Source organism: Sander lucioperca, chromosome 4, assembly GCF_008315115.2.
Source record: "Sander lucioperca isolate FBNREF2018 chromosome 4, SLUC_FBN_1.2, whole genome shotgun sequence".
Taxonomy (NCBI): Eukaryota; Metazoa; Chordata; class Actinopteri; order Perciformes; family Percidae; genus Sander; species Sander lucioperca.
Window position 1 is genome coordinate 8,281,713 of NC_050176.1, and position 14,720 is coordinate 8,296,432.

The following is a 14,720-nucleotide window of genomic DNA, read 5'->3' on the forward strand; positions in this document are numbered from 1 at the left end:
AGACACACAAAGAATCCTGTGTGGCTATGATATTGTTTCTCTCATGGCTGCACACACACACACACACACACACACACACACACACACACACACACACACACAAACACACATCACTCTGGCTGGGTGAAGTGACTTAATTAATTTACTACATGATTAATTTACTGTAGTAGAGCTTCAGCGATTAATCTATTGGTCGATCAACAGAATATTAATCAGCAACTATTAGTTAGTTTAAGTCACTTTTCAAGCAGAAATGCCAAACAGTTGCTGGTTCTAGCTTCCTAAATTTTGGGATTATTTTTGTCATGCATGATAGTAAAATCTGAATATTTTTGGATTTTGGACTGTTGGTTGAGTGGAGCAAGACATTTTATAGACTGATAGACAGATTTTATAGAATGATTACTCAGTTAATCAAGAAAATTATTGGGTAACTTATTTGGGCCACATCATTCCAGGAGTGGTGCTCATTTGCATAATCATAGTACGTATGTACTGCATGCAGGTAAATCTGGTTTAAACAAGACTATGCAATGGTGTAGTCAGTAGTAGGGCTGCCACCTCTTAGTCGATTAGTCGACTAATCGGTCGTTTTGGTCTTAGTCGACTAAGATTTCTTTAGTTGATGAGTCATTTTTATGCTTATTCATGCTTAATTACTCATTTCCAAGAAACTTATGAGCACATTTCTGGTAAGCACAAGATTTAAAGTGGTGCTTTTGCAGGATTAATTGTGGAGAAACTCAGTTTTACAGATGGTTCATTAACTACATTTATATTGTGCTTTTCTAGTCTTAACCACCTCTCAAAGAGCACAGCTCTGTCAATTACATCAACTAATCGATTAATCGACAAAATCATATAAGTGTTAGTCGACTAAGAATTTCTTTAGTCGAGGACAGCCCTAGTCAGTAGTTCTGATGGTGCCCAGTATCTCAACTGTATAGAAATATAATAACGGGTATTTTTAATGTAGTGTAAATGCTCCAGACACAACTACTGTGTGAACATGTAATGATTAAAACAATTAGATTAGAATTTTTTTTTTTTAGTACAGATAATAGATGTAGTATCCTTTTTAGACACACATAGGCCTGCCTTCTGGTGCTTGTCAGTGTAAAATGCACTTATCTCATCTATAAATTATTAATGACTTGCTCATTTGCCCAATTGTTTGGAGTTCATTCAGCCAGAACAAAGAACAGAAAGGAGTAGTTGATGGACAGAAGGAAAAGAGGAAAGAACAATGAGGGCAACAGATCAGATTCAGAGGTGGAGGAACTTCTGCTGTGTCTGAAAATCACTCCCTTGCTCACTCATTCACTATGTAAGGGATAATGTAGAGCGAGCCGGTCATTATTGCGAATTAGAATCCTGTAAATCAAAGTATTGGACATATTGAAATTTTGACTTGATGATGACGCTAGTAGAAATATCAGAGATCACAAGTCAGGAGTCATTCATTTTATACATGATAGAAAATTCCACGGAATACTTCCAAAATGGTCTAGACACCCCTGATAGATCAACGGTTTGTGGTGCAGGAAATGTTCTGTGCCAAAACTGTGTCGTGGAATATTATATTATTTCACTACAAATTGACCTTTTTCTCTTAGTAGAGTGAAGGTAGTTTGTGTAGTGTGATGAAGACATTGCTTCTTGTGCTGCTGGCTATATACATTTCCCTGTGTTCTGTTGTTTGTGTTTTAAATACTCTGCCCTTTCTACTATGAAGTCACCTGGTGTCGCTTGGGAAATTTTAAAACGTCATGAAGTGCTTTGAGGCACTTCCTTTTTAAGCTGCTCATACTCTCTTTGTAGGTCACATTAAGCTTTGTCTTGCCCTTTTGCTATTTTATTTTTTTTGTAATCTGTCATTTGGTATTTCAGTGTTTTTTTTTGCTCCGTGTCCAGCAACCTATTGTTTATTGTACTGTCTTTGTGCTGTAGTTTGGGACTTTTATTCTCAGTGAGATTACTAGCTAAATAAAGGATACATTAAATAAAGTCACAATGAAATTAAATTAAACAAAACACCTTACACCGATGGTTCTGTCTTCACCAAAGAGCCACATTCATTCATCACTTCAACTGCATCTGCCAATCAGCTTCTCATCAAACAATGGTCTACCAGCCAGAGTGGCAGCAACAATGAGAGGAAGGAACCAGATTCTGTATTGTTTACTCTCCTCTCCCGGGGCATCCAGAAAATATCTCTCTCTCTCTCTCTCTCTCTCTCTCTGGTTGCTGCAGGCTGTCCTGCAGTGGCCCAGGCCAGAGTGTATTTGGTATTATTCCCAGCTGAATGTAGGGTTCACTGAGGCTACGTGGATCGAACGAGTGACAGCTAGAACGTATCTGTTATTATGCAACGCAGTGAACAGGTTTGCTGAGTGAGGGTTTAATGTGTTTCTGTACACAAACATAATGAGCACGAGCGGGAACATCATCTGAACGCTGACTGTTTCTGAAGTGACAGATGTTACACTTTGATGTGAGTGAGAGTCTCCCTCCCCTGGTCGTTCACAGATACTGCATAAACAATGTGAAATCCATGGATTGGATCTGGAAATAAAAGGAGCTTATTTAAAATTCAACCTTCATGAATAATGTTGAGTTTTTTTAAACAGTGTTGAAATTAAAAAGTACTCATCCAGCTGAAAAGTGGCCCCTGTGACTGATGTATTGTTTTATATGACATTACAATTTTATAGTTGTAGCTGGTTGAGGAGGAGCCAGTGTTAACTACTTTATATACAGATAGTTAGTTAAATGGGGTAGTAAACAGGACACAACAAAAGAAATAATTAGGCTACACAGATTTGTATTGATGTATAACCTGAGAAGATAAGAGAGGAACTAACTCTTGGAGGAACTCATAGACATCTGGAACATATGAAAAGGGGCCCCAAATAGACTCTGACTTCTTGTAAAAGGTTTCCACTGGTTTAATATTTAACAGTGTCCTGTATTTTATAAGCTTGCCATACGTTTTTAGCCACGCTATCTGTCGGATGGATTGCCATAAAATTTGGTACCGACATTTATGTCCCCGAAAGGATGAATTGGGTTGATGTTTTGGTGATTCCAAAACTCATCTAGTGCCACCATCAGGTCAAAGTTTCAGTTTGCCTAATACTTCTGACATTATGACTAAACACTTGCAAAACATACAATGTTCCCATCAACCTCAGCTGTACTTGTACTTGCGTTGTGTGCTAATTAGCAAATGTTAGCATGCTAACAAACTAGAATAGATAGAGAACATGCTAACATCGCCATATTAGCATTGTTATTGTGAGCATGTTAGCTGCTGATGTTAATATTTAGCTTAAAGAGCTGATGGCATGGCTGTGTACTCTTATTGATGTAAATATTGTTATGTATTGACCTTTCTACCAGACAGTGAGTAGAAATAACAGAGCTGTGGAAATGTAGATCAGACTATTTGGATAGCTGGACTGGTAAATAAATTCAGGATGATAAATATGGAGATATCTGCAGGGCCACTGCAAGTGAACTCCACTGAGACAACCAGTCATCACTGTAATTGGCTGTGGTTGGTCACAGCAGGCGTGTGTGTGTGTGTGTGTGTGTGTGTGTGTGTGTGTGTGTGTGTGTGTGTGTTAGGGCTGTTATCGTGACCTTCCACCCCTGTCTCCATTCTCCCAGATGGGGTTGTCTTTGTTGTCTGACTGGCCTGTCATGTCTGAAGGCCCATAAGCTGATTCTGTCCCTCCAAGATTTTTCCCTGAGCCTCCTGGTTTATTGACACCCACCCTCCCCCCCCCCAACCAACCCACCAACTTACCCTACTCCCTCACCCCCACTCCCTTCATAGTTCCATGAGCCTCCGCCCACCTCATCTACCTCCTCTGTTTACGATCACACAAAAAGGTCAGTTACCCCAGTTTTGTATAACACTCCTCTTATAGCTTAATCCCCCAAACACAGCCTCAACCCACTTTCTAACCCAAAAATATTAAGTGCACCTTCCTGTTTATCTTATTTTTGAAGCTAGATCATTAACTGTGTTTCCTTCTAGAGGACTGCTCTAGGGCTGAACTGATTCGTAAATGTATTGTTTATTAACCCTCTAGAGTCAAGAGCTCCGCCGCTGTAGCTCAGCAGGGTGAAAATAAATGTCATGTTTTTAGATAAATAGCTTCATGAGTTTTTATCATACAAGCATGGCAAAAATATTGACAGAAACCTTATATGAATATTCAGCAAAAAGAGACATTACCCCTCCCACCATTAACTTTTGGTCACAAAACAACATTTTCTTTAGATTGCAAATTAGTTGTATAAAACAATGGAGCAGATGAAAGTGTTTGTGCTTGTTACTACCTAAGACTTCACTAAGACACACAATCACCTTAAGTGACCAAAACAGTTCGTCACAATGGGTAAGGTAATATTTTTTCACAAATTCTAGCACACTTCTAAAACTACTTTATACAACTTGTTTATTTAGCAGTACTTTAAAAAGGAGTACAATCATGAAATACATTTCACTTAGATAGTATTGTAGGTGAACTTGTGCTTTATAGAAAACAGTCATGGTCCTTTGAAAATACTGCTTAGATTTGTTCAAATTGACAACAATATCAGAGCATGCCAAAATTATATGTTTGTGTCTGAAAACAACCTCAGACCCCAGAGGGTTAAATCAAAATGCTTAAAATGTGAGAATTTGCTGCTTTTCTTGGTTTATATCGTTGTAAATGAAACGGGTTTTGGGCCGTTGATTGGACAAAATAGATTATGTAAATAATAATATATCTATTTTCTTAACCGAAAGTTAATAATCATTAGTTGAAGTCCTAGACTGGTGTCCATTTTGGATTTGGTGCAACTCTGCCCACTAAATGGCCTTTTGACCATGTAATTAGAGCTGCTGCTGCCTTAAATGGTGCTTACCCACTGCTAGTACCAGCCCTACTCGGCTCGGCTCGGCTCGACTTGACCGCGGTGCCCCGTCTTCCTTTTTCCATTGCAGATTTAGTTCCACCTCATGCGTGAGGCGAGCGTGGCTGGTCATCATAGCGACGCCACAGGAAACTGCCGTGACCTAACGCGACACACACAGAACGTCGAAGGTGTGTTGTTTTTGATTGTGTTGCCACAGCCAGAACACACGTTTAGTTTCAAAAAAAGCTGGAGGCAGAAGAAACAACACCGCTGGCTAAACTATTTAAAAATGGCGGGTTCATTCAGGACATGGATGTATTAAGAGAACAGGACACCCCCGTCTGTCGCTAGAAATGATGACACAGTGATTAGTGACGATTCTCTCCGACTAATCAGTAATCTGCAGGTTTTCACGTCACCTTTTGGTATCGCCTCAGCCCACTTGGAACCTCGACAGAGGTAATACTAAATAAAGTACCTGTTGGCAGGTACCAGGGACTTTTTTTCATAATGGAAAATAGGCAAGTAGAGTCAAGGCGAGTCAAGCTGGTACCATGTAATGGAAAAACGCCATACTGCTGCTACGCTGTAAACACAACCTGTCTCCCGGTCAAGTGCATTCCGTCGGAAATATTGACCTAAAGCACCCTGGGCCTGAAGTGGAAGTAGTTCTGTGGTAGCTGTTGTTTTGTTTTGAAATCAAGCTTCACATCGTTACTTTGTGCTGTTGCAGCAGAATAAACTAAAACATGTTAATCGAGCATCTTACAACAACTGTTGGTTGTTGGTTTCAGTACCATTACCAAAACAATGCTTTGCTTTTTTTGGTTTTGAAAACAATCTCGCCACAAAGTAGCTGTTTAGAGCTTTTGATCATAACACATGATCTTCATCAGCAGAGTTTGTGCAGTTGTCATGCAGATGTTCACATTTTCATTTTTGAGCACTTAAATGACTTCTGCTCTCAGAAGAAAATGGAAATTTGAACATCTACAAATCCATCACAACTGCTGATGAAAATGATGTGACATAATTGAAAGCTCCAAAAAAGCTGAAAGGTGCAGTAGGTAAGACTTATAAAACTAACTTTCTGTCATATTTGCTGAAACTGAGCCTATGTTCCAGTAGAACTACATGAAGCAGGTAATACATTTTTTTTTAAAAAAATCTGTCTCCTCTAGCACCACCTACAGCCTGTAGTGCGATTTGCAAAAATCCACCGCTCCCTGTTCAGATGCACCAATCAGGGCCAGGGGGGGTGTCTAACTGCATGTCAATCACTGCTCAGGCACACGCATTTCACAGCATCCTCCCCTTCCCTGCGCACGAGCTGCAGATAGGTTTCCTCCCCTTCTCCCCTCTTCACACGCGGTCTATTGTGCACAGCTCTCCCTTGTGGGGGGAGGGGCTTAGAAGACTGTTTGGGCTTTAGCAGAAAGGGGGGAGGGACTGAGAAGTTGTCGATGTTCAAATTTTTTGGCTAAGTCCTGGATCTTCACAATCCTACCTACCTTTAATACTTGACACGGTTTAATCAGTTAGTATTGAAGCTTGATTCTCAGCCCTGTTTATTAATTAACTAACCAGTTGTTTCATCATTTCTACCAGCTGTCTGTGCTTTCTGACTTTTTCTTCTTAACAATACACCTTATCAACTTACCCAGTCACTCATATAAATAACCTTTTTATTAGCATTTATTTAACAAAGGAGTGTCTTGAAACAAATTATCTCTCTAACAAGAGAGACCTGTCCAAAATAATTGATTTCTTGATCAGACTGTTTGTCTGATAAGATGGCAATTTAAACTCCTTTCACATTTAAAGTTCCCATATTATGAAAAAAACACTTTTTCTGGGATTTGGGGTGTTCTTTTGTGTCTCTGGTGCTTCCACACACATACAAACTTTGAAAAAAATCCATCCATGCTGTTTTGAGTGAGATACAGTTTCTGAATGTGTCTTCAGTCTCTGGGTGAGCTGTTCAAAATCGGCACGAAATCGGCCGAAACGAGCTGGCTAACCGCAACCATTAGCTCGTAGCATTAGTGTTAGCATGCTAACGCTAATGCTAACGCTAGCATGCTACCTCGTCCTCAATAGCAAAGCACTGCTACAACACACACAAGTTCACCATAATCTACAAAATAACTACTTGCTACACTACTACATGTGCGCCCTCATTTAGAAGTCTCCCAGCTAATCCTGCCTTGTAACTGACCGAAGTTGTAGAAACAGCCTTTCTTTTACTGTCTATGGAGCTAGCTAGCTGACATGATCTACATCTGAGCTACTGCGCATGTGCGAGTGCAATCAAAGATAGTACAGAAGAAGAAGAAGAAAAGAGGTCTCACTCTGTAGCTAAAACAGAGACCAGGTGAAAAGAGGATCTGCAGCAGTGAGAGAGAGCGGTGCAGTACAACAAAAATATGGTGTTTTTTGAAAATTAAACCATGTAAACCTATTCTAGTACAACCTTAAAATACAATTATGAACCTGAAAATAAGCATAATATGGGTGCTTTAAATCATATGAGCATATTTTCCAATCACTGTAGTTCAGATATCTCTTGAAGGCAGCATTAGATGATCTCTGTGGTTAGATGCTTCCAGCTCTGCCCGTTGTGACTAATGGCGTTTTTCCATTACATGGTACCTGCTCGACTCGCCTCGACTCTACTCGACTCAACTCGACACACTGTGCGTCCGTTTTCCATTGCAGATTTTAGTACCGCCTCAGCGTGGCTGGTCGTTATGCCGTATCGATGCACACACCAGGGCACAAGTATAAACATCAGGCCACTTGAGTTTGTTTTACAGTTCTGTGGAGGCTCCACGCAGAGCTTTCGCCGTAGCCTGTGTAGCCTATGTAAAAGTGGCCTGATGTTTATACTTGTGCGCTGGTGTGTGCGTGGAGCCGGCCATGTATGTGTGTAGTTAGGCTACGGCGAAAGCTCTGCCGGAGCCTCCGCAGAACTGTAAACAAGCGGCGCCGCAGTAAACTACTGTGACCTAACGCAACACACACACACACACAGAACGTCGAAGGTGTGTGTTGCCAGAAGACACATTTTGTTTCAAATTAAGCTGGAGGCAGCAAAAAAAAAAACAGCTGGCTAAATTGTTTAAAATGGCGGGTTTGTTCAGGACACCCCTGTCTGTCGCTTTCACGTCACCTTTTCGGCTCGCCTCAGCTCGCTTGGAACCTCGACTGAGGAGGTACTAAAAAAAAGTACCTGTTAGCAGGTACCAGGTACTTTTTTTCGTAATGGAAAACCAAAAGTTGAGTTGAGCTGGTATCATGTAATGGAAAAGCGCCATAACTCTCTCCTCCTTTGTTCCTCCAGAGCCTCGCCAGTGTTCAGTGAGGAGCTCCTTGTCAGCTGTGGTTTCCTGCTCTGTCAAAGACTTGTGGCCCGAATGGACCTGGTCTCCATCCATGTGGCCTCCAGCCCTCGTCTCTTCTCCTTCCTCTCGCTGGCCTGGGGCTTTGTGGCCGACGTTGACATAGAGAGCGAGAAATACCGTCAGGTCGGAGCTGCCAGGTTTACTATTGGCACGCTGGTGAGGCTGGCTTCTCTCCACATCTACAAGGGAAAGCTGGCTTACCTGCCTGCCACAGAGGACTACAGCAATGAGGAGGGTTTAGAAAATAACCAGATACTGCATTGTAACAATCAGGCTTCCTCCTTGGCTCCGGCCTCTCGACCATCCAAAGACTCTCCCTGCCAGAACACTTTTCACAACTCCTGCCACTCCAACAACTCCCTCAAAGTGCAGAGAACGGAGAGCATGCCTTCTCGAAGCGCTACCAAAGGCCCGTCTGACTCCCTTCTGCTGCCTCTTGACCAGCCGCTGCCCAGCGACTGGGTGGTGGTGCAGGAGGAAGACTTTGTCCTCATGCTGGCCATGTACCAGTCCCACCTGGCGGAGGACCTGCTGGCAGCCCCAGGCGCCACCTCGGATGACGGCTTCATCCATCTTATCTATGTCAGAGCAGGGATATCACGCACCGCGCTGCTGAAGCTGTTCCTAGCTATGGAGAAGGGTGCACATCTGACTACTAACTGTCAGCATTTAGTGCACACTAAGGTGCGGGCGCTCAGGCTGGAGCCACATTCACCCAAAGGGATAATAACAGTAGATGGAGAAGTGGTGGAATATGGGCCGGTGCAAGCAGAGGTACACAGAGGCCTGGCGAGATTAATCACTGGATGAACAATCATCGCCACCAACTTTCATCTCTATTAAAGGCCCAATAAACACATTTTAGCATTTCAACTGAGACATGTCCAGAGCAATGAATGTAAGACTCATTCACTGTTATCTGCAACCTCATAGCCTCTCATCGGTACGTAGAAAACACGTTTCAGTAGACGATTATGTGATATTACGACTCAGTGTTCAATATTAAATAAATAGGTAAGACATTATGAAATGAATAATCATATTAATTAATGCAGACAAGATACATAATATAATCATGAAATTGTAAAACAGCCTAATATATGTTTTTTAATTGTTCTTTCATCTAGCTTCTTTTCAAAATAAGAGCTTTAGGTTTTTTTATTTTATTTTCCACATTTTTATTTATTTCACAACGCACTTTTTTTGTGTCCATCAGGACAAACAGGGCAGAGTAAGTTATGTGATTGGACAGCCAAAAACTTAATTACGAAACCTTCAAAAGTCTTGAATTTTTTATGGTGTGCACAAAAAAATATATATCATCTTTCATGACTTCAGGGGCTCTGTACTTTTTACCAGCCTTTTGAAAAAGTACTTTTTGAAAAAAAAACAAAAAACTGCTGGAATAAAGTAAACAATGAATGCAGTTATTTTAAAAAGGAACAGGATAACATTTCACAATAATGCGCTGAGGTTTAAAAAAGTATTGAATTGTTTCATTATTTTAATGCCTCTATTAATTTAATATTGAACACTTTGGGACTCCATAGCCATGGCTGAGCTTACTGTAGACACACAGTTCATGATAAAGTGTATCTCAACTTGTTTATCACTGCATGGAGCGGATTTCTTCTCTGTGCTGAAGCTGACCTAGCAACCTGAATTACGGCATCTTCTGCGACAGCAAAGGTTGGATTTATGCCTTCATGGCTCCTCTGCAGTATGTTGGAGACTGTGTGTGTGTGTGTGTGTGTGTGTGTGTGTGTGTAACAGAGGTGGTTGGGCTTTGTGACTGTTTATTGAACACAGAGAGCCTCAAACACTCAATTAAGGCCACATAGCAAGCAATATAAGTAAGTATGTTATTTACTATTAATATTTAATTTGAAGAGAGAAGAGATCTGAAATATTTAATGATAACAGAAACAAAAAACCTGTTTGGGAAATACATTCACAATAATATTACCATCATTCATGTAGTCCTGGTGGTGGATTCATTTGTAGTTCATCGCCATTTTGAGTCTTGAATAATGTTTCTCATTTCTCGTTTTGCTTCTTCTAGTCTCAATATATGTGCTTTTCCATTTAAAAAGATTTTTTCAACAACTAATAATTGTTTTTTAAATAGAACAGGTTTTGAAATATCTGTCGCTGACATTTTTGCCTACAAATCAATGGGGGTAAATGGAGTTTCGTTTATTGTGCTCAAAGCTTTGAAAAGTCAACAGACTTCACTGTCAGTAGTATCAGTAGTATATCGGGTCTGTTTCAGTAGAAAGTAGTTCCAGTAAAATCTGTTCACAGTGAGCTCTGTGGATTATCCAGAGTAACCAAAGCATTTAGTCAGGAAAGAGATGTTAAACATGCATTTTATTTTGCTGCATCACAAACAAAATGCCATTGACAACCTTATTACTATCAATGCAGAAATCTCATAGATGGACATTAAAACCTGCTCAATTAAACCAAAGCTATCTGCATGACTAGGTCAAAGAGAAAAGTTTCTTTTTGTAATTTGGGTGAATGGACTCTGTAATCCACCACTTTGGTGCTGATTTATCCCGTTAATGTGAATAACTGGCTCAATCACCTACGAGTTTACTGGCAGTAAATTAAGAAATCACTAACTAAAGTATAAACAGATAAAACAAAAGTAGTGCTCCAGAAAAAGTTAATTACAACACTGAACTCTTGAAAAATACCTACTGTCCCTATGGGGGATTTATTAATAATCAACACCTTGCCACTGAGCTTAAAGTCACATAGAGGAAATGATGACTGAGGCTTCGGCCTTCATTGGCAGTAAAGTCAGATTTTTAAATGTGTTCTTAATTGTGATCCAAATCTCTTCCAAGGTATGTTTCATTCATTTTACAAAAATTGGATGTGGACGCAAAGAAATCAGTTCTTTGACTAAACTTGTCACACTCTGACTGAACTCGGAGTAGCCTTAAACAAGGAGGAGAGGGGAGGGGGGGGAGATATCGACTTGTTAAATGCTGCATGAGGTAGGCGGCATTGTGTTCCTGACACGGCGCCCTTATTCTTCCTCCCCACCACAACAAATCATTTGGGAGCATTAGCAAACTGTCCTGTGGTGAGAAAGAGAGGACGTGCTTCAGTTAATTTCGTCTCAAGGCAAAATTTATTTATTCTAAAGAGATATTCTTTTATACATGTTTTTGCACAATGTAAGTTTGTTACAAGGCCGTTTTGAAGCCTTGATGGGACATCAAGGTCATTTAGTTGGTTTAAATTATATTTACACATGAAGGATTCTGCAACAAAAATTCAGCTATGAGCACATATGATGGAACTTAAAGACACGCTTGTAACACTTTAAATTTGCTGTTGTTTTAGACTGTTAAAAGTGGACGAACTGTACATCCAACACAATGTTTCCCAACTTTTTTGGCTCATGTCCCCTTAAAATGAAGCTACTATGTCTACTTGTAAGTTCAACCAAAGAAAATTGGGGCCTTAAGATGTAAAGATGATGTGTTATCCAGAAATTAATGAGACAAAATAGTTGAATATTTTGTGCAGCAGAAATATATTTTTTCTGTTTACTCGTGACCCCTCAGATTTATTTTTGGTTGGGAATCAGAGCTCTAATATATAAATAACAATAATCTTTTCTACATCACGGAGTGCTACTGACCCAGACCACTTTCATACATTTTATTTTCTATGCAAAGTCAGGTTTCTTGTGAGTGATGCAGTGGTCCTTTTAACTGTTTGATGTGCCTTGATTGTGCTCCCTCCTGGTGGTTTGAACACAGTGGTGCATGCACTGATTTCTCATTTGAAAATCAAGTCAATTGTTTTCTCATCTTTCAATTTTTTTTTTATTTTGTTATGCCCAGATGAACAGATACATTGGACAAACTGACGAAAATGTGTCCTTATGTCTGAAAAACAAGTGTAATTCTGGCACCGTGCTATTTTGACTTTAGAAACTGTTGATGCTGTTGCCATGGTGCCACCTCTTCATCAATTAATACTGGGGAGATCTTAAAATCTTCAGCTTTTCATTAAAGAGAAGAAATTGGAGCAACAGCCTTCATCCTTCATCAATTTCTCTCTGTAGGTCAGTGTATTTGAAAATCCAAATGAGTTAAGTCAGACGGACAAAGTTTCAGATGATGAAGAACCTAATGTTCATTCTGTCAGCAACCTGAAAACTGTTGATTTGCTGTTTACGTCTTCATGTTCTCAACGCTCGTTGTCTGTGTGTTTAAATGTTTATGGTGAAGGGTCGATTTTATTTTTTCTGGCACACTGAAGATTGATTCAGTGTTCAGTCACAGAGAGATCTATTTTTCCATTTGACAAATGTCTGTAATTTTTCTAATATCAATTAAAACATTCTACCGGAGTGTTTTTTAATGGTAAAATAAAATAAATTATGACAAACAACCCATCTGTGATTTGATTTGATTTCTTCATCTGGTTTTGGGACAATAAGGTAAAATATTTCTTTGCTGATGGCAGTTGGCAAAATCAATCTTCAAATCCTCTTCAGTCTTCTTCATCTTTGAAATGCAACTTCTCCCACATACAGTACTTTCACCTACAGATGTCATTCAAATTTTAGACTATTCACAAAACATTCAGCTATTGGAAAATGATTTAGCTTTTTAAAATCTTTTACAGATTTTGTGTTATCACTGTTTAAAGGTGCACTATGATTTCCTGCATGGTTTCAGCACGATTTCATTTTTGTCTCAAATTGTAGGCATCTCTTCTTGATCTGCTAGCTGCCTGCCCCCTGAATACACAGTGAAAAAGCTCGTTCTTGGGTCGTAAACGTAAAACAAACACTAGGAGCACTAGCCTGGTCCTACCAGACTCTCGTACATTTCATTTGTACAGAGAGTCTGGGCTCTCTCCATTGACAAGTGTTAACTTCCTTGAAGGCGGGTACTCTGTTGAAGTTTAAAACTATTGGATCTGCCCAGAGCCACTCTGGATCTGCCATAACCAATCGCTAACGTTTGGTCGTGACGTATGTAATGCGCATGTGCAACAAGAGGGGAGACCGACAACTATCGGCTTATATTTAGCATTAGCATCGCTAGCGTTAGCATTAGCCAACTCCTTCACCACTAACGGAGCGAGCTGGAAAATCAAACTTTTCCCGAATCCCGTCACAACATCACGGCCACCAACACAACTCAGCAAAGATTGTTCTTGCTCGGGCTTTAACTTCTGGATATTCGGCAGCGTTGCTGCCACAACGGACCAAATGGCTTCGCTCGCATCTTTCTAGTGCACGTCCTCAACGTCATCGTTCTCAGCCACTCCCTCTGTTCACTGATTGGACCTACAAATATTTGACTGGAGAAAACCCAAGAATATACCGCAAACCCAGATGGAGTACTGAAGGGAAATGAAAATTGAGCGGAAGTAAGTAGGAGGCCGGAGCCAGTCTACAGGGGCACAGGCTGTGCACCAAAATACAACAAAACACGTTCCAGCCAATCACCGACAAGATGGTAGGGGGGTGGGGGTTAGTGCACATGCACATAATGGGGGAGGAACCAACCCAACCATCTTGTTGGTGATTGGCTGGAATGTGGTTTGTTGTATTTTGGTGCACAGCCTGTGCCCCTAGTGTTGCCTGGCAAACTTGATTCCTTTTAAGGATTCAGGTTATTCTGAGTCACTCACTAAACTGATCCGGGTTGTGCGAGTCACTTGAGTCAGTTATGTATGCTACATCGGCTCGAGCCGAGGCAAGCTTTTGATTTGGATAAATGCCATGTTTTCATTTTGAATCTTTTCATTTTATTTGGAAAATTGTATATCCATAAATGTAAATGGTCTGAAAGAAAAACGAATATTCACCAATTTAAAAATGACATGAAATTATATTTTGAAACTTTAAAAGGACTGACAAATAAGAAAGCCATCCAGACTCTGAACATTTACAATGCCTTACAACCTCTTTAATGTAAATTTCTTGCGCCCCTTTTTCATGTATGTATGTATGCATTTAATTTTTTCAATGTGTATGTGTACTTGAATAATAAAGTTTTTTGAAGACAAAAAAAAAAAAATCATGAGTTGTCAGTAAGGCGAGCCGAGCCGAGGCGAGCTTGCAATGTTTCGGACTGTCTGCTCGACCTAATTGCATTTTAATATACTACATTTATACACCAAAACCTACAGTAGGCCTAGGCTACGTGCAGAACATTGTATGTTATTTCAGAAGTGAAAGAATGGCTTTTGTTGTTGATTTGCCTTACCCTGAGCTCAAGGAGAGACTTCACTCGCTCGTCTGCTACTGATCCACTCATAGTTGGCTGATTCACGCTACTGACTGACTCACGCGAGAACTCATGAATCTCACGAGTCATCAAAGACTCGTGAGTTCTCGAGTGAATCCCATGGTCTGAG

The 14,720-nt window shown here is 40.3% G+C and overlaps 1 protein-coding gene across 2 annotated transcripts in view; it reads left to right on the plus strand.

Moving 5' to 3' along the window:
• The window catches only part of LOC116043012 (sphingosine kinase 1), a 34,374-nt gene extending 23,326 nt beyond the window's left edge, over positions 1–11,048 (plus strand). Inside the window, exons 5-6 of one of the 2 annotated variants that reach the window (XR_004897061.1) lie at positions 8,258–10,338; positions 10,412–11,048. Coding sequence is in view for 1 of the 2 variants with exons in the window: in XM_031289508.2 (XP_031145368.1) it covers positions 8,258–9,128 (871 nt within the window). In the remaining variant the exon portion in view is untranslated. Of the gene's footprint in view, positions 1–8,257 lie in introns of both variants that reach the window. The other variant, XM_031289508.2, reaches the window with a different exon arrangement.
• Positions 11,049–14,720: the final 3,672 nt, after the last annotated feature.